This window comes from Uranotaenia lowii, chromosome 2, assembly GCF_029784155.1.
Source record: "Uranotaenia lowii strain MFRU-FL chromosome 2, ASM2978415v1, whole genome shotgun sequence".
In the NCBI taxonomy this organism is placed as follows: domain Eukaryota; kingdom Metazoa; phylum Arthropoda; class Insecta; order Diptera; family Culicidae; genus Uranotaenia; species Uranotaenia lowii.
Window position 1 is genome coordinate 31,831,360 of NC_073692.1, and position 25,206 is coordinate 31,856,565.

Below are 25,206 nucleotides of genomic sequence, written 5' to 3' on the forward strand. Positions count from 1 at the left end.
GTTCCACTATGTTTTTCTTTCGAGTACATCGGAAGTATGCAAGAGTCTTCAAATCTTTGACAGCGACAGTACTTTTAAGTTCTCTCATTGGTCATCGTTTTTCACTTCCCGTCGGGTTTTTAACCATCTGTTGGCACTGCTGATCGCAGAGAGAACAAGCAAAGGATATGACTTGAAGACCACGCGGGAGGACAAATTGAGCAACATCATTCCAAAATTGACAAACATGGCGAACTTTCTATCAAATCCGATTGAAACCGACTTCCGACGACTGTTTATACGATCTTTCTACTATTCAGTTGAAATTGGTTTTTGGAATACAACTGTTAACGACTTTAAATTTTCATTTCAGATACGAATTAATGTTTGCTGAGAGCTCAATTTTATTGTTCTCATTTTTTGGAAATCAGGAAACGTACTTTTACCCCACCGAACTCTTTAGTGTTTAAGTCATCATAAGTTTACAAAAAAAAAACACAACTTTAGTTTGCTCGAATCCTTAATATGTAAATTTATTGCCAATCATTCGCCCGCAAAATTGCATTCATTCAAGTAATCACCAAAATTTAAAATTATTCTTTAGCCTCTCGCTTTGCAAGCAGTGCATTTGGCATCCGAACGTAGTTGTTGTAGTTCCACCCGTAGTTTCCGTAAGGCGTTCCCCAAGGAGCAGCCCGTCCATAGTTCCACGGATTGGCACCATAGGCATTTGCTCCATAAGGACCATAACCAGCCCCGTAAGCGGACACTCCGGCCCCATTCCAATCGTTCCATCCATTCCAACCGAGGGGACTGCCGTTGGGGCTGCCGAAGCCGTTGAAGATGTTCTGGTTCCAGATATCACCATTCCATCCATTGGCACCGGGCCATGAACCTGGGAATCCCGTGTACTGACCACAGACAGCAGCCAGAGCCATGGAGAAAATCACTAGAACCTGTGAAATTAGCAAAATTGAATAAGTGTTTGGTAACTGTAAGTAGGAACAGATATCCGTACCTTCATTTTGGATAGACAGACAAATTATTCCTGCTGAATCAATTGATTTGGAATCTAAGGATACTTCCGAAGAACTGTGATATCCACCGCATTAAGTGCGACTTTTATAGCTACCAAAAGCTTGGAACAGATTATCTCCAAGTATCGTTCTAATTGTAATCCGTTAGGCGTGAAATGGATTTCTTAAGTGAAGTTATGAATAAATAAAATTTTAAAAAAAACTGCAATTTAAACCTTGGTAGCTCTGAGGGCCATACATTTGTTAATGGTTAAAAAGTGTTGATGTAGACAAAAAATTTTCAAATATAAAGATGCTGTTGATTAGGATTTATTTCTGCCGTTGATCGTTTGCTTCAATCTCCTATTATTAGACATTGTTCCACTTCGGAAGCGAAACAAAGATAAAACCTTCGAATTGATTTTACGCCTAACGGATTAAAATTAGATAGATGAGTTATTGATAATCCACACTCACATTTTGGACGCTATAAAAATCGTTCTTTCTGTGCTGAGTATCACAGTTCTCGGGGAGTCTTCTTCGATTCATAAATCCAATCTTCTCTATTTAAAAATAACTACATCAACCAAAATGAAGGTATGATCAAAAATTTTCACTAATAACAAAAATGAAATTCAATATAACAATTTTATTTTATTTCCAGGTTTTCGTTATCTTATCAATGACTCTGGCTGCTGTCTGTGGTCAGTTCACGGGATTCAGCGGATCATGGCTGGGTTCCAATGGATGGAATGGTGATCTCTGGAACCAAAACATCTTCAATAGATTTGGTAGCCCCAACGGCAGTCCACTCGGTTGGAATGGATGGAACGATTGGAATGGGGCCGGAGTGTCCGCTTACGGGGCTGGTTATGGTCCTTATGGAGCAAATGCCTATGGTGCCAATCCGTGGAACTATGGTCGGGCTGCTCCCTGGGGAACGCCTCATGGAAACTACGGGTGGAACTACAACAACTACGTTCGGATGCCCAATGCTCTGCTTGCAAAGCGAGAGGCTAAAGAATAATTTTTCATGTTTAGAGAGACTACATTCCTGAATTTTTGATGGCAAACGATTGGCAATAAAAATATACTTTTAAGTGTAATTAGAGCAAACTACAGTGACAAAGTAATTTTTTCTAAATGACAAAATAATATATCACGGCCTGAACACAAAATTCATCATCTCTTTCGATCATAAAAGAAGTTAGGTTTAAAAAAGAACTAAATCGTGTGAAGCTGGGCACTATTAAAAAATCTTGAAATTTGATTAAAAAATGTAAAAATGTATGATCTAGTACCTGTTCAAGTTTTGTCAAAACCAAACAACGCGATAAAAAATGGTGCCAGGTAGAAAATGAGGTTCATTATCGCCCAACAAACGATTTCATTCTTTTTGGACGGATGTTTGTATGGAAAACATCATAATCCATATACTCTTGGTTTTTTTCTTTCACAAAATCAAAATTTCTTACGAAGAATGTTGTAAATTAATAGGAACTTCATTCCTGCTTTGTTTAGAAATAGAAATTGCTCCAACACAACTGGTAAGAACACAAGAGCGAATATAACACTCGCTTTAATTGAGTATCCAATTTGTTTATCAGTATATTTATTTACCAGTCACTTCTGAAACTTTTTTCTTCTTATTTTGAACTCTGTTGAAACATTTTCTATTCCTGAACAAAGCATGAATGAAGTTTTTATCAATTTTCAACATTCTTTGTGATAAATTTTGAAAGTGTTTAAGAAAAAACCAAGAATATATGGATTACGATGTTTTCCATACAAACATCCGTCCAAAAGAAAAAAAAATAAAAGGTCTTTTGTGCGACATCGAACCTCACCCAGCTAACATGAAATCGAAATAGAAATGATAATCCAAATCGAATATTAAGACATTTTCAATAACCATCGTAAACAAGTTGGCATTAAAATCTCACCTTTAGAGCTATAGCGTAGATCGTATTAACTGATAAATTGGCATCTTGGTAAGATACCGGACTGCAAACTCGGAGGACTGGAGTTCAAATCTTGGTCGGGGAAATTTTTTTCGTTTTAGTCAAATAACCTTAAAATCATTTATTATGTATATTTTGTGGGGAAATCGAATCGTTGGAATATTGTCATTGTAGATAAAGCGTGATACGGTCAAAATTTGGTCAATATCAACTTGACGTATTTCTTTCAATTTTGCATTTAAAAAACCTGAACACCCCTCATTTTGAAGGTGTGTGTGTGTAGAATGTTGCTCCTATTTTGATTTTGGAATTCACTCTTCAGTTGTCAAAATGCCGTCCAAAGAAGAAGAGCAGCGTATCAAAATTTTGCTCGCGCATCACGAAAATCCGAGCTATTCGCACGCAAAGCTGGCAAAATCGCTAAAAGTTGCCAAATCAACCGTTACAAATGTAATTAAAGTGTTTGGGGAACGTTTGTCGACAGCCAAGAAGTCTAGATGGGGGCGAAATCGAAAACCGGAAGCCGCTGAGACGACAAAGAGAGTTGCCGGTAGTTTCAAGCGAAACCCTAACCTCTCTCTCCGAGATGCCGCAAATAAGCTGGGTTTATCGTCTACAACCGTGCATCGAGCCAAGAAACGAGCCGGACTATCGACTTACAAGAAGGTAGTGACTCCAAATCGCGATGATAAACAAAATACGACGGCCAAAGTGCGATCCCGGAGGCCGACGATGCTGACGAAGTTTGACTGCGTGGTAATGGACGACGAAACCTACGTCAAAGCCGACTACAAGCAGCTTCCGAAACAGGAGTTTATACGGCAAAAGGAAGGGGAAAGGTAGCAGATATTTTCAAGCACATGAAACTGTCAAAGTTCGCGAAGAAATGTCTGGTTTGGCAAGCCATCTGTACTTGTGGCTTGAAAAGCAGCATTTTCATAGCTTCCGGGACTGTCAACCAAGAAATTTACGTGAAAGAGTGTTTGAATAAACGTCTGCTGCCTTTCCTGAAGAAACACGGTTGTTCCGTACTGTCTTGGCCGGATTTGGCATCTTGCCATTACGGTAAACTTATCCGATTCTTTTCAAATTTGGAACATATTTTCTAAGTATAAAATACCAGACCCCAACGTTTTTCTTTTTTGTTTTTTTTTACTTTGGGGAGATTTTACAGGTGAAAAATGGCGGATTTTTTCGTGAAAAATCGTAGTTTTTACTTCAAACAGCCACAAAAATTTCATAAAATTTTTTTTAAGGTAAATAAAAACGTTGGGGTCCAGAAAAACATTAAAAATATTTTGCTCTAATTTTTTGACTTCAGATGATTCTGTGCTGAGATACAGTGTCCACCGCAAATCCTGCTTTCTAAAAGGCATCCTCGAAAGTGCTCCGTCACCGGCTCATTTTTCAATATTGTTCTACGAAAAAATTACTCAATGTTCTTTTAACAATGCTTTGTATAATGCAAAAAATTTGAATACATTTGTTTGAACGATAGCTCTAGAAAAAAATCGTGAAAACGGTGTTTTTTTTAAACCCGTTAGACCCTACCCCCCCCCCCCCCCCCCTCTTAAAGACTCTTTAACAATTGTCATTCGGGTCAACAAATTGTTTATTGATTCACTGTAAAAAAAAGACTAGAGAACTCAAAAGTGGAAGGAAAAATTGTATTTGCTCCAAAACTGTGGTTATACTGTTAATTTGAAATCAAGCTTAGAGATAATGTTACGCCCTATAGAGTGTCCATTTTCCGGCCATGTTTACGTTCCCGTGAATCGGGAAATCTGAAGACCCTTTTTCTGGGAATTCCCGAGGTCCTGGGAAAAAGATGATTTCAACATTCTACTGGATACGAAACCTTATCTTATTCTTAAGAAGTAGTATTGTAAAACATTTCAAACCTTTTCAATGTCTCAAAAAGTCAATTAGCAAAACCCAAAACAATATTTAAAAAAAATTTACCATTTAAAATGTTAGAAAAAAAAACATTTTTGTCATAAATGTCATAGATATTATTTTTATTTACATAGTATTCCGTCTCACGACATAACTTGACGAACATAATTCCTAAAATTCACTCGGTCCATGACAACCGCTCTCCAATTTCTCGGGCACCCTACGTTCGCCAGATCACGCTCCACTTGGTCTAACTACCTCGCTCGTTGCGCCCCCGCTCGTCTTGTTCCTACCGGATTCGTAGCGAACACCTGTTTTGCAGGACAGTCGTCCGGCATTCTCGCAACATGTCCCGCCCAGCGTATCCGGCCAGCTTTCACCATCTTCTGGATACTGGGTTCGCCGTAGAGTCGCGCGAGCTCGTGGTTCATCCTTCGCCTCCACACTCCGTTCTCCTGTACGCCGCCAAAGATGGTTCTTAACACTCGTCGCTCGAATACTCCGAGTGTACGCAGGTCCTCCTCGAGCAATATCCATGTCTCGTGCCCGTAGAGAACAACCGGTCTAATGAGCGTAATATACAGGTTACACTTCGTGCGAGGGCTAAGTCTTCTCGACCGCAGTTGCTTGTGGAGTCCATAGTAGGCACGACTTCCGCTGATAATTCGCCTCCGGATCTCACGGCTGGTGTCATTGTCTGCGGTCACCAGTGAGCCGAGATAGACAAAGACTTCGTCTATCTCCAGCTCGTCGCCGTCGATCGTGACCTTGTTATTACTGGACAAGCGGGTTCGGTCGGTCTCGGATCCGCAGGCCAGCATATACTTCGTATTGGACGTATTAATCATCAACCCAATCCTTCCTGCTTCGCGTTTCAGTTTGCGGTAGATCTCCTCCACCGCCGCAGATGATCTGCCGACTATATCAATGTCATCGGCAAAGCAGATAAGTTGACTGGATCTGTTGAATGTCATAGCTATATCGGTCAACAAAGTTATTTACACTGATTTTTTTAAACTTCGTATAATATTCATGCAGTATAAGACGATTTAAAATAATTATGGTTAAAAATCATAAATAATTTTGATCATGTTTACCAATCAGAGTTAGTAATCCAAGCTCAAATTATATTCGTCTTAGATGGTTTATTTCGTTGACCTGATCCAAACTTAATCAAAATGCTGATAAGAGCTATTAAATATAAAATACAATTCACCATTTATTTAATAACTCTCTCACCATCCAAAAATACGTTGGTTATTCAAAGGAACGGATTTTTAACATATTATATTCATAATGTAGGTAATTAATTCTTATTGCTCAAAATTTCAAAATATAGTCGATTTTATTTAAAGACGATATGTATAACCACTTACTTTTTAAAAACGACATCCAATTTTTGCTTTGCTTAGCTGTATTTCATTTCCCAATGAACCGATTTTCAAAACTCAAACTCAAATTTTTTGTCGTTTATATCATCATTTTCATTGAACATACTTGGTCAAAACTTTCAAAATTCCCAGTTCTTCAGTATATTGGAAAGATGATAAAGTTGTTTGAAATGTGCGCTTCGGGTCAAATAGACCCGAACAGCTTTGGAGGGTTAATGTGACAAAAGTTACCATCGAAAATAATAATTCAGAATAGAAACTACATGTTTAAGACACAGAATCATAAATCTGGAATCAGATCAGATTGAAAATATAGAAATATTCACGTTTGAAGAATCGCTTAATGAAATTCGCTATTCAATTATAATCATTAAGAAAATGATATGTTGAATTCAGGGGTTTTCCTTTAGAAGAGGAGAATTGAAAAAAATGACATCAAAATCAAAAGTATGAAATTTGGGCTTAATCAGTTTGAAAAGTTTAAAAAAGAATTTAAATTTTAGCTTCCAATTGGAATAAAAATTCAATAGCGGGACTCAGTTTTGCCAATTGATTCTCTTTAGTCAACTACAGTTACCTTTTTTCAAAATAAAAAAGTTGTTAAAAGTGTATGAATTAACGAAAATTTCAATAATGGTCGAAAACCTAACATTAATGTTATATTATTCATTCTCATACTTATGTTTATATAGTGAGTATTCCAGTTTGTCTGTTTTATAAATTTTATTCCCAGCAAAGCCCGAGAAAGCTTACAAACTTAAAAGGATTTTTAATTTTTGTTTTCCACTTTCTTCACTTTTTCAAATTTTTGCAATTTTTTTTCCAAAACTGATGATTTTTGTTATTTTTTTTATAAATATTGAATAATCTTAGACAATGTTAAACTATCCCCCGTTGAAGCCTTTACATATTTCCTTATCAGAACATAATGCTTGATTCGCTGAAAACTCCTGAAATATTTTCTTTATTCAAATATAAGAGAAAGTGATGCATTATTTATGGTAAAATGTGCATTCCAGATTCTTCGGATTTATTTCGTTATACCCGAATTTTCAAAGTAAAGTGAAAAATATAAAACAAATTTAGGTCTAAATTAGGTTTAATTTTATGTGCTTTTTTTTAGGAAATGGATAAGAGAATTGCACGCCGTTGAAATACACTTTAGGTTGTTTAATTCACTTTATTATAGATTGCTGCTTTGCTTAGATTTGTCCACATTTTATTTTGAAGAATTCTAGATTAAATGCTTCGGTACCGTCAGGTATTGTAAAATTTGTGCCAATATGTTAAGCCAAAAACAAAAGAAAACGCGAGAAAAACTCTGCAATGCTCACTCTAAAGGGCCCCCTTAATATATATTTTAGAGTGAAACTACTCGAGGTATTACTTTAAGAGGTGCCCTTACCTGTTTTATTAGACATTATTCCGATTTTCACTCTTTTCTTGATTTTTTATAACATAAGCAGTAAATATGTTTAAAGTTATGTTTAAATTTTAATTTTTCTGGGACCCCTCTCCCTTAATACGGCCTTGTTCAAAAGGCAAATCAGTGTTCAGTTTTTTGCTTTGTAGAAATTTTTAAGATTTCAATCCCAGTAATCACCTTTTTTATCATTCCCCCTATTCGAAGAAATTTTGATTGTGGTACGTTAATCTCTGCTCAGAGCTCAGAGACGCCCCAGCTGGCGGAGTTTTTTTTCTGAGGATGTTCGAATAAATGTAGACTGAAACGTTAAACATCACTGAACAAAATCAACAAAAGAAACCCCGAAACATGTCAACACTTGTCATGGTATGATATTTGGCGATTTTTTATGCTTCAAACATCTATTTTTTAAGTTCAAGTAGCATGAAGTGAATTGAATTTATATTTGCCTATACGCAATAAATCAAAGAAAGTTTCGGTTCAAAAAAAAAAAAAAAAAATGTTTGGATGACAATCATTTTTCCCTTATTTTTATGTCCCTATTCACCCCATTTTACGATTCTGAAGTTACCAAGTGAATTTTGATAACTCGGGTGATTTTTTTATGGAATTTTTTTTCAAACACTCAGACTTGAACAAGGCTTTCGAATAGAAAAACATACAAACAAACAATGAAGAAGGAAAAAATGAAATCAATTTATTGACAGAGTAGCTCCAAACCTTCTCGGTAGAAAATAACCAAAAAAATATGGCTTTGCGATAGAGTGCACTTTTGTTTTTGCTCAACGTTAGGCGGTGTGTGCGATAGAACGACAGATGTAGGGGGAGGGGCCCTTGAACGATGGGTGGGGGTAGTCCTGAGTTCTTCTAGGCGGATAGCTTAGATGGTTCCTGGGGCTGGGGCCAGGTTGAGCTGCTGCTGGGAGACGGCATGTCCTGGCAGGGGAGCAACATGAACCGATCCACGGTTAGCTGTTACGGATACGGCTCCCGGGACAACTCCGGCATGGTGGGCAACCGAGGCAACTGGCCCATGGACCGGGGCGTGAACTGGAACAGCTGGCCAAATGGGGGCAGCAGCGTGAACAACTGGAGCAGCATGAACAACCGCTGCTGGGTAGGCAGCATGGACAGCGGCATGTGACAGAGCTCCATATGGGTGAGAAAGAACGTTAGCCTGGACCACAGTGGGAGCTCCCCAGGGCCATCCGGCGTACGGAAGGGCGTCCGAGACAACGGCCAGAGCCAAGATGACTGCAGCTACCATGCACTGAAAATATTAAAAATAGAATTAGATCAAACTTAGTCCCTCGGGGCCTGAAATTCTCGGTTCAAACCTTCATGATTGGATCTGTTTGTTGGTCGTTTCACACCGAGTGAGTTGAGCAAAATGTGCGCGGTAGAACACCTGAATTAATTATGATCAACCGGATCGACCCGGTAGTGGGTTTTATAGCAAAGCACGGAAAACTATTCAACTTTCGACTGACTGCAGTGCAGTTCAATTCAAATTGATTTTCCCCTCTCAACTACTAGCTAGAACATACAAATCCCTTCAGACCGCCCCGGTCACAGAGAAATCTCCGAGATTTGTCCCAAATGGGCTAAGCATGCGCGATCGCACATGGCTTAGGCGCAATGTTCTCGCGCGCGCTACCAGCACGTGGGCCACTTTGCGCCAATGCACATTTTATGCACCTACATCAGGCACTTTGACATGGACTGCAACTTCCATCCGCGGGACGTCAAACAATGCCAGGGTCGTTCTTGGAAATGGTTCTTGTTTTTTACTTTTTGCTTATTCTCACACCCTCTGGCTCTGTTACTTTGGATAGCTTGGTTGATAGTTTTTTTTTAATTTGACGAATTTTTCCAGGGACCTATCAAATTGGTCATAAAGAAGGAGTCTCATTAAGAAAAGTTAAGTCTTACCATGAACAGATCGAAAAACGAAAACCTTTTTTTCAAATTTGACTCGGTTTACCAAGTTTCAAATTTAAAGGGGCGACTGAAATGAATGTTCGCAGGTCAATCGATAGTAAGTTGCAACGGAAAAACAGTTTGAACTGAACTTGAAATGAGTTCCTGCTTAGAGTTGGTTGGGTTGGAAGTGCTGTCTAGCGTTCGGGTACCTTCTCCTGGGTGTGCAGTAGGTACATGTAGGAGACAGCGTGTTGAGATATTTATATTTTTCCCTCTACGATAGGTTTGTTTTGCAAGCTAATGTATCTACAAACCCAAATCTGTCCGGTGATCGGTGGCAATATCGCTAAGTTCTATTTAGGAATTTGGTCTAAATGCATGTAGAAATGGTATGTACATATACAGTACCCTTCATAATTGTATAGAAATTGGAAGAACGCGCACTGTCACTTCGACTTTGAACTTCCATAACTTTTTTCTCTGAAGATATTTTTTGATCAAATTTTTTGCGTTAGATAGATCAACTATCACACTATTATAACACAAAATTTGAGGTTTCTGGAGTTTGTGTGGCCTGAGAAACAGTAATTCTACGAAAATCGGACTTTTTGGACTTTTCTCATTCAAACTGCAATATCTCTGAAACTACCCTACATTTTCGATTGAATTTTTGCAGAGTGATTGTTGAAATATGAAGCTAGCATGTCTGAAGTTTTCGAAAAGTTCTATCGATGAGATCAAAAGTTTCGCGAGGTGCAATATTTCAGGCATGGATCTAGAAATGCGATTTCTATAGAATTTTGGACGAATATTTCCATAGAAAATCATATTCTCTGTTTAACAACCAGCAGGGCCGGATTAAGCCATCGGGGGGCCCGGGGCAATTTTTCTCGGGGGGCCCCTATGATTCAATTTTTTTTTAAATGCTATTCTAGAGAATACTAAACATTTTAAACGTGTTAAAGTTCTGGAGATGAGATTAGTATACTGTCTTCAAATAGCCATGTTGTCTGCGTAGAAGATAGTTCTTCAAACAAAAATTGTTAGTTAATCATGTGCAACATTGCGGAAGCGTTTAGAAATATCTCAAAAATGAAAGCTTTGATTCGAGCTGCAAAGTGCAAAATTAAATTTTTATTTTTTTTTAATACCCTTATCACCAACTAAAATTCTCTGATTCAAAAAATGACCAGATAGATATTTTAAATGATTTTCATTTTATCATTGATGGTCTGGTTTGAGCTTCATCTAGAAATATTTACCAAATAACAGTTGGGAAGTATCATGAAGATTTGAAACATACTATACAAAATAAACAAAATAATTAAATTCAAATTCCATAGAGGTACAGATATAAGAATTTAAGAATTCAAAACTTAAAATCAGGTTATATTCAGAACCACAATTCAGTGTTTCAGATCTAAATAATAATTTCAAATCAAGTTATCAGAAACAAAATATGAATTAAATAAAAAAAAGAGATTCAAACTTACAATCAGAGTCAAAGCAGGAATTGCATCAAATATGAATTTAAATTAAATTTCTTTGAAATTCAAAAAAAAAATCTTTTCATGAGGTGCTTATGAATATAGGGGGAAGTCGTCTATGGCCGGACATCGCCTATGGCCGGACAACATAGATTTTTCGAAAACACATTATCCTAATAATATTTTAACGCCATGAAAATAAAGTAAATAGTAGCCTGATATGGTGTTAGAAATATGGTAGTCCAATCTGAAAAGGTAAACCAATGATCTAAAGCTTTTGCCTAGTAGTACGGAGAGGATCGCCTAAACTTTGCATTTGTATTGTGGTCAGTTTTTTCGGCTTGTAAAATTTGAACTGCACATGAACGACATCGTTGATTGGTTATCTTTCGACTACAGCAGATATAAGAAAATCGGAAGTTCAAACAAAATATTAGGAAAATTTAAAAAAATGCGATTCTTCTATGACCGGACACCAAGTTGTTGTCTATGACCGGACAAGAAAATATGAAAAATTATAGATGATTTCAACTTGAAACTTTCATTTTTTCATCTCTATTGCACCCTCAAATGGTTAGCAGAAGATAAGGATTCAACAACGAAACTATTTTGGTCCTCTGATAAACTGAAGAATTTGCTGTCCGGTCATAGACAATTTTTCTCTAGTTTTTTCGAAACAAATGTTTCATTCTGGTTTGTCAAAAAAACTTTTATGACTGGCTTCATAGAACATTCAGTATTGGAAAACACATACTCACAAGACCTGTGCAAGGTATTTCAATCATTTTTCTACGTTTTTGTGCCATTGGTGACAACTTTGGTGAAGTAATTCGTAGTGTCCGGCCATAGACAACACTTTTGGAAATGAGTGAAAACTAACATAAAATGGTTTCTCTTACCACATTAATATGTATTAAATAATTTTTTTTTTCTAATATAGTTAAGTGATCATAATATTGATACTCTTCAAATCAGTAGAGGAACCAATATTTACAAAAATCTATTTTTGAAGTTATCGCTTAAAAACCTTAAGTGTCCGGTAGTAGACGACTTCCCCCTAGTCCTCATCAGATAAAAAAAATTTATAAACTTGTTATTCTAAATGTGACAAAAGTTTCATTCAATTCCTCAAAGCCAAAGGGGTATGAGTGCAAAAATGATCGCTTGTGATAAAAAGCAGAATTAAGATTAAATGTTTAAAACACAGAAAAAGTTTGGTACATTGAATTGAAACTAAACTTCAGTAACTGGAGAAACAACATGAGACTTTAAAATTTCAATTAATGGATTCTGAAAAAAAGATGAGATTAAAAACATAGAAATATTCATGTTAAGAAAATCACTCAATGATATTAGCAACTCAACTGTGAGATCGATTTTATTATAATTTGAGAAAGATCATTTAAAAAATGATAGGCTCAATTCATTGGCATATTGGTAAATCAGTTGAAAATGTTGTGCGATCTGGTCCAGAGCTCGGAGGCACCGGTGTGCCAGCCACTCGACCTAAACCGCCGGGGGAACCACGCACTACCGCTCGACTCGTTCACTCACGCTCGCTGGGTGCTGACTGACTGGCCGTCGTACACGCTCGTGACGAATGACCGAGTGTCGGTTAAATCCATTCACACATCCTCCTCCTATCCCATAAAAAATTAATTTTGGAAACAATGGTTTTTGTTTATATTTAATTTTCAAAAATAGATTACAGACGCAGTGAGACGCCATATCACACAAAGTTTGCGTTTTTTTCTACAGAAAAATGCTGACTGGCCAAAAGAAACAATGATTCGTTTTCAATTCCAAACCTTTCTAATTTTATTTGCATCGAAAAATCATCATCTCACAATAGAATCTGCCGAATTAAATATCCGTGAGAATCATCTCCACTATCAAGCACCCTTTACTGTTGTGGAGCGTGAATATTTCCTTCGTATTTGACCGGTTGATTCATCTCAGTGTCGACGTACCAAGCCGACAATGCTATCGGTCGTCTCCTTCCATCGCGTTCATAACGCGCACCGTTCCTCCTCCTTCTCCAGTGAGCGCCCAAGCAGATCGAACGCACGCAAGTTTGTGCCGTGAAGTATTCGTGATATTCTGAATGTTCCTGAATAATATCCGATGGATTCACAGGTGAGATTTCCCATTCGTCCGAAGAAGTTTCCCCATCCGGAAGCAGGACCCACAACTGTGATTATCAATATTAATTTTAGTCTCGATAAGTTGTGTATTTCTTCTCAAATTCATTCTTTCACATAATATTATCGATAAGCTCAGCACAGCACTTATGCACAAATGATGATTACTTACTGTAATGCATTATGTATTGCGTACAGAGCGTGTCCTCTGTGCATTTTTTCCATGGTTCGTTTTAGTTTTAACGGATCACATGCTCAGAATTTTACCTCATTATCAGGAAACAACATTTGGTCAGATATTTTGACCGTTACTGGAATTGAAACTGTATCTATCACGCAGGAATAAACTAGTTATTATTATCACTAGAAGAGGGTTTAATCCCTGATAGCAAAACAAAATGTTAAGGAAATTTCTTACTTAGTTTCTCTGCGAACCACCATGAAATTTAATAGGCAATGCATGGTGCTACCACTTACATGAATTGATTTGGTCTCAACACTTATTTTCTTATTCAATTCTAATATCTGTTAATTTTTTTCCTTCAGGAACTAGATTTTTTTAAATTCCAATGTTTGCCATCAAACCTAATTATAAGGAAATCTCGCATTCTTTCCTTCGTGCCAGAGGCCTTTCAGTTTTAGTCAGTCTTCAAATTCAATAAAAATGTTCATGTTCTTGATAGTTTATTTCATGGTCAATCCCGTTCATTTATTTTGCTGTTAGCCACTACCTCATTTGAACTTCAAAGGCTTTTTTCCTGCAACGTTATCATTATCAAGGTTCTATCCAATTTTTCCCGCGTTCATCTAACTCATTTTATGATTTCGAACTATTTTCTCAATTCACCTTGCGATTCATTCTTATTTCAAGCTGTTCTTTCAACTCGCTTTGTTCAAATTGGGGAGATGCTTGGGTTATCCTATCGACTCGCTTTTTTTTTAGTTGTCCTTACAACTCGGAATTTGAAACACTAAATTCAAGCAGATCTCTCGACTCCCTTTACTGTTCACTATCATCTTAAATTGTCCAACACGTTTGGTCATTAATTTTAAAAGCATCTTAAGCTGTTCCCTCTACTTGCCTTTTAATTTCAAGCTGTCCTCTCAACTCGCTTGATTTCTTATCAACAACTCAGGCTGTCCCCTCAACTCGCCTTTTAATTTCAATCTGCCCTCTCAATTCGCTTGATTTCTCATTAATAACTCAAGCTGTCATCTCAACTCGCCTTTTAATTTCAATCTGTCCTCTCAACTCGCTTGATTTCTCATTATGTAATAACTCAGGCTGTCCTCTCAACTCCCCTTTCGAATTCCAGCTGTCCTCTCAACTCGCTTCATTTCTTACCAACAACTCAGGCTGTCCTCTCAACTCGCCTTTTGATTTCAAGCTGTCTTCTCAACTCGCTTGATTTCTCATTAATAAATCAGGCTGTCCTCTCAACTCGCTTGATTTCTCATTAATAAATCAGGCTGTCCTCTCAACTCGCTTGATTTCTCATTAATTAATCAGGCTGTCCTCTCAACTTCTCATTAATAACTCAGGCTGTCCTCTCAACTCGCCTTTTAATTTCAAGCTGTCCTCTCAACTCGCTTGATTTCTCATTTATAACTCAGGCTGTCCTCTCAACTCGCCTTTCGAATTCAAGCTGTCCTCTCAACTCGCTTGATTTCTCAATAACAACTAAGGCTGTCCTCTCAACTCGCTTTTCGATTTCAAGCTGTCCTCCTAACTCGCTTGATTTGTTATTCATAATTCAGGCTGTCCTCTAAACTCGCCTTTCGAATTCAAGCTGTCCTCTCAACTCGCTGGGTTTTTCAATAACAACCCAGGCTGTCCTCTCAACTCGCCTTTAAATATTCATTTTCATCTCGAATTTTTCCTTTAAATCTGCCGATTCTTATTTCATATTCCATTAAGGCTTTCTTACAAATTTGCCTCGCCTGAACAACAATGTTTTTTTTCGATTTTTCACTTTTTTCCTGTATTCAATTAAATGAAACATTGATTAATTTACCTCCATGTGAACTATAGGTCACTTTTTCTCTACACCGACCGAAAAAGCTTAATAAACATAAATCTGAAAACTAATTCTCGCTATAACCACTTTCTTCATATAATGGGTAGTTAGATTACTCATTGTCCTAAAATGGGTAATTTGATAATTTACTTAATTTTTAAGCTCGTCTAACTCAAATTATTTATTCGTGAACTTTTCAGGATTGTTTATACTTTTCGGTTCGACTTTCTTTTTTTCGATTCCGATCTCCAAACCTTGACTCTGCAAAAAGGTTTATGAAAAGAAACCTGCCACGGTCGCCAAATGTGCGATCTGGTCCAGAGCTCGGAGGCACCGGTGTGCCAGCCACTCGACCTAAACCGCCGGGGGAACCACGCACTACCGCTCGACTCGTTCACTCACGCTCGCTGGGTGCTGACTGACTGGCCGTCGGACACGCTCGTGACGAATGACCGAGTGTCGGTTAAATCCATTCACACAAATGTATCAATACGAATTTCAAGTGTAAGACGGAAATTGGGATTCAAATTCAATAAAGAAACTCTGTACTGATGATTGGTCCAATTTAAACAACTACAGTTATTTTTAAAGATTTTATTTTCAAAAATAGGTAGGGAAAAGGGTTTAAAATTTATAAACCAACGGAAATTTCAATAGCAATGATTGAAAAGTGAAAAGTAATAATATTACCCGGTATCAATCTGGATATTGCCCGGTTAAAATTCTGGAATGTTTATCATAGAGCTTCTCTGTTCTCTCTTAGCACTTTGAGCCAGTTTTGGCAAAATTAGCTGCTATTTTAGTGCAGTAACCATCACTTGGAAAGTTAATAATAAACTTTATTAGTGTGCAAGACGTTTGTATGTAATGAAAATGTGGAGATGTTTTTCTTTATTTTATCTATTCTGAACAGAATATCCTGACAGACATGTTTCGATGAGAAAAATATGAAAATTTGAGATATTTTGCCTTGAATTCTTTTTAATTCATGTCGATTTTTTTTCGAATTCAATTTTTGTTCAGATTTTGGGTTGAATTTTTTTAAATTCAAAACCAAGATTTTGATTATCTCAGCGCGCAAAATGCGGGAGAACTCCTTCAGTGCTTACTCTAGGGGGCCCCCTTAACTTATGTAAGAGAAAAAACTATTCAAGATATTATTTCACGGGGGCCTTTTAGTTGTTATATTTCAAGTTTTCATTCCGATTTTCTAGTTTTGATTTCTTTTCATATATTTGAAGAAACTGAAGTAGTATGATTAAAGTAATGTTAAAACTTTTTTTCCCTCGGGGGGCCCCCCTGAGCCGGGGGGGCCGGGGCAATTGCCCCCTTTGCCCCCCCCCCCCCTTAATCCGGCCTTGACAACCAGTAAATCTATTTCAACCGAAAAATCACAACGATATCGCAAGATTCTGATTTCAAAACACAAATGGATCATTTATTCCATTTTTTTCTTTTCTCCATTGCTTTTGCCAGACATTTTTTGATCTCATCGATAGATCTTTTCGAAAACTTCGGACATGCTAGCTTCATATTTCAACAATCAATCTGCAAAATTTCAATCAAAAATGTATCGTAGTTTCAGAGATATTGCAAATTGAATGAGAAAAGTTCAAAAAGTCCGATTTTCGTAGAATTACTGTTTCTCAGGCCACACAAACTCCAGAAACCTCAAATTTTGTGTTATAATAGTTTTGATCAAAAAATGTCATCAAAGTAAAAAGTTATGGAAGTTCAAAGTCGAAGTGACAGTACGCGTGCTTCCAATTTCTATACAATTATGAACGGTACTGTATGTATTTATGATGGGGGGATTTCCTCATTTTTTGGGAATTGATTATTCTAGAGTAAGCTTGCCAGATTGCCCGGTGTTTCACGAACTTTCCCGGATGTTTGATACAAAATTTGGGAAAATCGGGTCCATTCTCAGATTTCTGTTGAAAACATCCCGGATTTTGTTCGGATTTGTTCACTGTATATTAGACTGAGTCGATTTGGGATCATTTATGAATTTCTCAAACCCTGGGATCTTAAAAGCTTCGTTTTTACTTGAAACTCATTCATGATTTTTTGCAGAATTTTTCAGTAACGTTTTCAAATTTGAACTTTTAGGTTTGTATTCGAAAATTAAATTTTTTGTACTATAAAATAAACTTGCCTACTGATGGTTTGTGCCAATTTATAAATTCTCCAAAGAAAATTTTTCACTGAACAACTTAGTCCAAGACCGTAACTTTTTATGTTATTAGGCAAAAAAGTTATAAGTGCTAGGACGTGGCCGGCGCCGTTATTGATGTTTAAAGAGAGATCATCAGTTTTGGGCATTGTGAATGTGCTGTCAGTCCCAGTCACCTTTGAACAAAATTGGTGGCCTCGGTCAATCACGGAGTAGCAACCATTTGGCGATGTGGAACTTGTTCTACTGAGCCACGCCTGCGATCGTGGGATTTGAAATGCATATTTTGTAAAGATGACTTCATTAAAGTAATTTATTTTTGATCGAGCAAGGTTTTGAAACGAGGGAGAAAAATACATGCATTATAAATTGAATTTTGTTGATAAAGCATATCAGGTTCAACGATTTAAGGTGGATGTGAGCAGTCAATCAAGCTAAGCTAAGCTAAGCTAAGCTAAGCTATTAGGCAAAAAAGTTATAAGCTGTTTAACAGGGGTATGTCTTTTGGCATTTATAAACAATAAATTTAATTGAAATCACCGCTGGGTGCCTAACGAGCTATTACAGGACTACTTTTCATGCAATGTTCTGCGGGGCACAACCAGTGATGTCAATTGAGATTATTGATTATCAAGGCCAAAAGACGTACCCCTGTTAAATAGCTAATAACTTTTTTGTTCAATAAGATACAACATCACTTTTAAGAGTGTACATACAGTTTGAAGGCTCTAAAAATTGTTCAGAATAACTTGAAATTTCGTGACGTGAATTCAGTCCACTACCCTGTTCTGTATAAACTGAGTGAATTCACGTCACAACTTTAAAGAGACATAACTTTGTTCATTGTAATTCAATCGAGAAGCAACGCACATCATATTGTGAGCAACTGTTTTCTCTACAACTTATTTCAAGACACCGAATATCCTATTTCCACAGAGATAACAGGAAATCGAAGTGGTATGTACGTATTGAAGTCTATAATAGCCAATTCTAGCGTGAATTCACGTCACGGAATTTGGGTTGATAATTTTGAAATCAAATGTCCAAATTTTGCCAGATTTTTGGATAAAATAACTGGGATTTGCCTGGCCCGTAGACGTGTGGGCAACTTGCAAACTTATTCTAAAGAATTGAATCTTTAATATTTCCTTAAGCTTTTGTATGACTTTTATATTCAAGTCAATCGATTAGACCCGACGTACAAAATAGAAGGACCTCAGGTTCCCACTGTTCCTACTAACTATGAGATATTGCATTTTTTTAATCTTTTAATTTATTCATGGTGATTGGTGATTTTTTTAAAGTGAATAATTTTTTTGGAATTTCAGAAACTTGAAAATTTGGATGAATGAGAATGTGGAGTTTTTTTTTCAAATTTTCCGTATTTTTTCACAAATATTCAAATTTTTGTGGATTTTGATTTCTAAAAATTTTTGAATTCTAGACTGTTTTCTTAATTACACAGAAAATTTTTTTGACTATTACGTGTCACTGAAAACTGCAACCTGTAAAATAAATCACCTGTAATTAACAAAACCTGTAATTTTAAATTGTTTTCCTTGAAAGTTAACAAAATTCATTTATTATTACAGCAAATGTCCTGTAAAAAAGTTGTACACTAAAAATTGAATGTCACGTAATCATGTTTTTGACCTGTAAAATTACGGTAAATGTCCTGCTCCTTATTGTTAAAGGACATTTGCGTAATTTTACAGGAAATAAATTTTGCTGTGCAGTTAAAAATTTTAAAATCTTTCTGAACTAAGCTGAAACTCTCCTATTCTTGTAAATATCTCCAAATATTAAAGAAGTTTCCAATGTTAAGGATAATTGCTTAAATGATAATTTTGTTTCCTATTTAAAGTTTTTTCCCCAGAATTTGCCAGCATTTCAGAATCTTTAAGAATTGAAAACAGATTTCCAAGTTTTTCAGAATAATTCTTAGATAATCGGAACTTTTAAGAATATTTCATATTAAAATGTGACAGCTTATTTCAGCCTTTTAAAAATTACTTTACTACAAATACTTTTGAATATTGAGAAGTTTTCAGAAATCTTCTAAAAACTTTAAAATAATACTGATTTTTTAGAAACTTTTCAAGTTTTTTCATTTTTTTTTATTTACTTAATTCATTATTCAGCTTACATGAGCATTCGGCTTTTTAATATGTAATTAATTACTTTGCCGACGCATCCTTTATTTTATTTCTAGTCAATTTAGAATTTTTATGAATTACAAAAAGTATTTCCTAATTTTCCGAAATAGGTTTATCAAAATATTTAGATTTATATGTATTTTCAAATATTTTTCGAAGCATCTGCATCTTGAACTTTCGGAAACAAGTTTAAATAAGCGGAGTATTAGAACTTCTCAATATTTCTTCTAAAATTTTCAAATTTTTCTGAATTTTGAAATGTTTTTTTTAAATTTTATTAATTTTAAAGGATTTCTTATTATTCATAGTCACATAGAACATTTCAACTACATATTTTGTAATTTTGTTGAAATTTTTTTTTGTAAAAACATACATATAAAATTTTATTCTTAATTTATCTCCTCGAATGATTCTTGTAGACATGTTCACTCTTTTTATCCACATTGTTTCAAGTTTTTTTTTTATTTTTCACCATTTTGAACATTTTTCAAAATTTTTTATTTTATTTTTTAGATTATTGGAATTCACAACCCATAGCTGAATTTCCAGATTATTTTGTTCCAAAATTTTCAAGATCCTCAGAATTTCAAGCACGTTTTTGCAAAGTTGTTTGAGAAATTTTCAGAGTTTTTAGAATATTTTAGCACAATATTGATTTTAAACAATTTTTTCAAGTGGTTTCAATAATAAAACTTATTTAAATCCTCAAACATAAAACAAATTATTTTAAAGATTGAGAAAGTGGTTTTTTCTTTAATGTTAAATCCTTTCTAATCAACTGTTGATTTCCAAATTCTTTTCAAATATTTTCAAATATAAGAAGGATACAGAACCAACCAAATTTTATAAAAAAATATTTCTATGAAATTTGAATAATTTAATTTTTTCCAACCTTTCTGGATTTTTTACGGTTAATTTTTTCATATAGCTAAATGTGATTTTCTTTTTATTTTTTGGATTACCTTAAATTATTCTGTTTCATTTGAGATTTTTGCTGAATCAATCAAATTTAATTTGAGCTGAATATATTATTTAAAAATTTCTCTGAATTTTCCTAAATTGTTTGAATACTTTTTGGTTCGAATACTTCATGACATTTCAAAAACTTTTAGAATTTTTTTAGAACAATTAATTATTTTTTTTACATTTTTTATAAATTTTACAAGCATTTTATTTCAAAATTTGTCATTTAACTCAATTTATAAAAAAACTATACTTTAGGGTTTTTGGATTAAAAAATATTTCAGAAAATTTGATATTTTTTCAGAGTTTATGAAAATTTTTCTATTTTTTGTAAATTTAAAAAAAACCTACTGTTTTTTATATTGTTAAAATTCTTCAATTTTGATTCTTTATTTTCGAGTGTTGATTGTTGAAGAAACAGGCGAAGCTTTCCGATTTTTAATAGATTGGTATATTAAAATATCCTACGAATTATATAATCAGAAATTATTCAGACTTATAAATAAATCAGAAATTTGGACTTACGTTTACTGCTCTTCGTTTGCTTTAGTGCTGTTCTGATTTCAACAATCTTCTAATCGAAGCACGCTGGCGATTTTGATTTGGAACCTGAGATTATCGTATGTTCTCTATAATTTGATAGTTACATTTTTATCGTATAAATCTTTACCTGCTCAACGGAATCAGTAAACAGAAGTTGAGTTTTCTTAAACTAGGTGACTGCTACCACGATGCTGTTTTAGAACCTGTGATTTGAGTATGTTTTCTTATAATTTTAGTTTTCTTTTATCGTTTCAGGTTTTACCTTCTTCACGGAGTCAGAGGACAGGACTTCCGTTTGCTTTAGGTGACTGCTGGCCCGATTTCACGGAATCACGTTATTGGTCACGAACGATTCTGGTCGCTTCGAAAAACGAACGATTCTGGTTCGCTTCGAAAAACGAATCTGTTTACAGAGTTGACGAATTGAGTGAAGCAGGAATAAAAACAATCACCCTTATTCTGGTTTACGCCGTATCTGTCGTTCGTTCGAACGGATACTTTCGATCGAATTCGAAAAAGGTATTCTTGTTTTCGTTCGAACGCGATACTTTCGTTTTTGTTGTTGCTAGATCAAGTTTGAATTTTCGAAGTCTTGAGAAGTGTCAGAATCGTCAAAATCAACACGCTCACCATGACAACAACACTTTATTTTGTAAACATTCCGTAAAATTTAGCAGCTTGTGAGAACAGGCAATTATACCGGACCCCATTGTCACTGGGCGCTGTTTTGGAGTGCCTGGCAACTGAAGTGCTGGAGTTGGCCGGAATCGCCGCCCTCAGCAACAAAAAATTCTGAATCATCAGTCGTCATCTGCAGTTGGCCATTCGGGCTGAAACGGGAATGAAAAACATCCTGGAGGACAAAGCCGGATGGGATAATCGAAGCCGAACGGATCTGGCCTGATTAAAAATTCAACACCATCAACAGCTGCAAATGGTCGAGGTAGGTGCTGTTTCGATTGTTCAACGAGCCGGAGCCAATACCCAGCCGCTGTGGGAGTGCACACGCTGCCGTTCTGAAAAGCGAGCCCGCCGAGAGTGATGTTTCAGAATCAAACTAAGCGTGGTTGAGAACTTGTATATAAAATGAAACAATTCAAATAAAAATGATTTTTTAAATTTAGAAAAAAAATTTTGATCTATAATTTTTTCCAGAAAAATTTCATAATTTCATTTTATTCATCTTTTAAATTTACAACTGACTTCATACAAATATTTGTTCATTTGCACCAGTTTGAGATTTTTCAACCACTGTTGAACTGTGTACACTTTTTGCCAAACGCTCACGGTTCGCAGGATCGTACTTGCGTTTGACAGCCGTTAGAAAAAATATTTTGAACCACTTTTGTATTTTTTAATCTGCTTTAAATTCCACCAATTGCTTTAAACGGTCAACATTCGCAGCGTTAGACTCGCGTTTGTCAGTCCATAGAAAAAATACTTTCGATCGAAAACGGGAATGCAGCTTTTTGTTCGTACGAACGATGTTCGAAAGGTCGAACGGTTCTCATTCGTTCGAACGAAAACAAGAATGCAAAATTGCAGAACTTTAAACCGAACGCCATTCGATCGAAAACAAGAATAAGGGTGAATGATTGAGAAAATAAACTTACTTATTGTGCTTCTTGCACTTTTCCACGCAACTAGACCTTATCTTTAAACGATGCTAAAGTCCTAACTAGATCACTGTTCACGACTTCCGTTTATCTTCTACTTTTTACAATATTCCGCTCATAGGTTTCTTGTTCAAGTTAGCTGCTATCCTTTTCTACTGTAGACTATATTATGCCCTAGATTCCGTTTAGATAAATATACGTTACCCCAGTGGTAAAGTGTTTATTGTTGAAGCTGTGGATGGAGACGCTACGTCTGAGAAGTCGTCACATCGAGTTTTTTTCAGAATGACTTTGAAGTTTCAGTAAATTTAGGATGTTTTGAAATTGTAAAAAATTCTTGATATTTAACCTTCTTTTACGGTTAAAACAAAAACAATCAGCCGGTTAGGGTAGCCTTGCCAGATACTTAAAAAAAAGCGGGACACAGCCAAAAAAGCGGGACATTTGAGAAACTCTTAAAAAAAGCTTCATTGTATAGCCAAACTTATACGTATACCATCAGCCAAAGTTGTTCATAGAGAGTATACTAACCTTTTTTACGCGGAGGATGTTGCTCAGTTTTTTCTTACATAATTTTTATTTACACGGGTTTTTGACATAAAAACGTTTATTTTCTACGGTTCTCTCGAATTAACACGTTCCACAATGCGGAAAAAAGTGTACAAACCGCGAAGAAATTCAATATCTTTCGTCCTACTTGACCCAAATCTATGAAATTAAACTTTTCTTTTGTGAAAATTTCCGGAAAATCGATTGGACATAGTTTCAAATGCCGCACAAGACAACCTGGCGTATGAAAGTTATACTGGTCGAGTGTCGATGTCTATCGGAATAAAGGAAATTGTTTTCCCATGTGATCATCATCATTTTCGTAGTCTATTTCTATTCCCATCATTTCAACTTACGGTAGTTGGACTCAAATTTGGATATTTTAGGCACGGCAAGATTTGCATTGCCTTCTCATATACTGCACGGGTTGTCAGTTATGATGAGAAATGCTGCGTTTGCCGTATTTGGATATCCAACCAAATTCGGTGTTTGGCACCGCCTTATTTTCTATTTTAAAACTGTGACCCAGAGATGGGTCTTGACTCAAACATTCAGTCAGCGAAACTTTTTTTTGTAGAGAAATGAATCCAACTGTAAGTTGAAATTTCAGGGACTAGACAAGATAAAAATTAATATAGAAAAACATGTGAGAAAAATTCGTATAACTTTCATACGCCAGGTTGTCTCCTGTAGTAGAATGTTAATACATGGGCCCCGGAGAGGCGCAAGATGTGGGTTCAAGTCCTACCGGGAGACAAGGCGAATTTTTTTTCATATGTTTTTCTACATTAATTTTCATCTTGTCTAGTCTCTGAAATTTCAACTTACATTTGGATTCATTTCTCTACATTTTTAATGATTTTAGAAAAAAAATGTAGGGGAATTGAGGGTAAAAACAGCCATAACTCCAAATTTCAAAGCGTGCGGTGGCTCAAACAGCCTTCATTGGATTCCTCGGAAAAAATCACACAAGATACGTCCCAATAGATTCAAAATTTTCAAGTCCGAACATGCGTTTTCTTAAAAATTTGAAAAAGAATAGAAAAGTTATAACAACTGGTTATAATTGAGATAAAAGCTTTCCTCCGCTAAGCGGAGTCCACTTACGAGTAGATTATTATGATCATAAAAAATTGATTGAAAAATTCTTGCGCAATTCACAATGTATGCATGTATGATACAACAACAGTTGAACTGCATTCGCGAATGTCGGGCCGACCTAATCCGATTAATAGTGCGGTGGTGAAGGTGGGTATTTAGTGGGCAAAAGCCTATCTTAAAAACTTCCATTGATGGCAAGTGATTTACACTTTCGCACTCCATACATTTACCTATGTTCGTGTGGAAGGTACATATGTATGTTGACAAACAACGTGGCTGCAAACCCTGTTGCAGGTTCCTAGCTGCGATATCGTTTTGGCGGGTTCTCCATTAATTACAGTTCACTGTTCCTGATCTGGTAATGGAGCCAACAAAACACAAACAGACACACACTGTCACCGCGCAGGTTCTCGTGGGCTGGGTCTTAGAAGTTAGAAGTTAGAACTGCCAGGCCGACTTCCTTTATTTTTCCATTAGGGCGGGTGGTGGACCGAATGTGTATCATTACCTATAAGATACATTGATTGTGTTTTGTTAGCTAAACGGCAAATAGTTTTTCTGGTCGATCGCTCAGAATGGACACCTTTCGCGCGGAGAAGGTTGCACCCTGATGGCCGGGAAAAAGGGGGAACCATATGGAAGTTCGATGCAGTTCAGCTGCAGTGTGCACTAGAATTCTAAATTCCACTAAGAAGTCGGCCTTAGATCGATTTCGTTCGGTATAAATAGAAACGGTGCCGATTGGATAAGCATCATAATTAGAACTAACGTTCAGCTGAGCAGTTGCCTAATATTCACCCTCAAAGACCAATCATGAAGGTAGATTCTTTTTTTGGGAAATCTGCAATTGGTTAAGAGCACAGC

General features: G+C 36.0%; 2 protein-coding genes across 2 annotated transcripts; both read right to left on the reverse strand.

Annotated features, from left to right (window-relative positions):
• Positions 1 to 572: 572 nt before the first annotated feature.
• On the reverse strand, positions 573 to 1,003 carry LOC129741226 (sulfur globule protein CV1-like). The gene is made up of 2 exons (XM_055732940.1): positions 998 to 1,003; positions 573 to 935 (listed from the first exon to the last, which is right to left on the reverse strand). The coding sequence occupies exons 1-2, from the start codon at positions 1,001 to 1,003 to the stop codon at positions 573 to 575; spliced, it is 369 nt and encodes a 122-aa protein (XP_055588915.1).
• Positions 1,004 to 8,408: 7,405 nt separating this feature from the next.
• LOC129749871 (adult cuticle protein 1-like) lies at positions 8,409 to 9,107 on the reverse strand. Its single transcript, XM_055744971.1, has 2 exons — positions 9,007 to 9,107; positions 8,409 to 8,939 (listed from the first exon to the last, which is right to left on the reverse strand). Exons 1-2 carry the CDS (start codon positions 9,010 to 9,012, stop codon positions 8,550 to 8,552), a joined length of 396 nt encoding a protein of 131 aa, XP_055600946.1. The 5' UTR covers positions 9,013 to 9,107; the 3' UTR covers positions 8,409 to 8,549.
• Between the last annotated feature and the right edge of the window lie 16,099 nt (positions 9,108 to 25,206).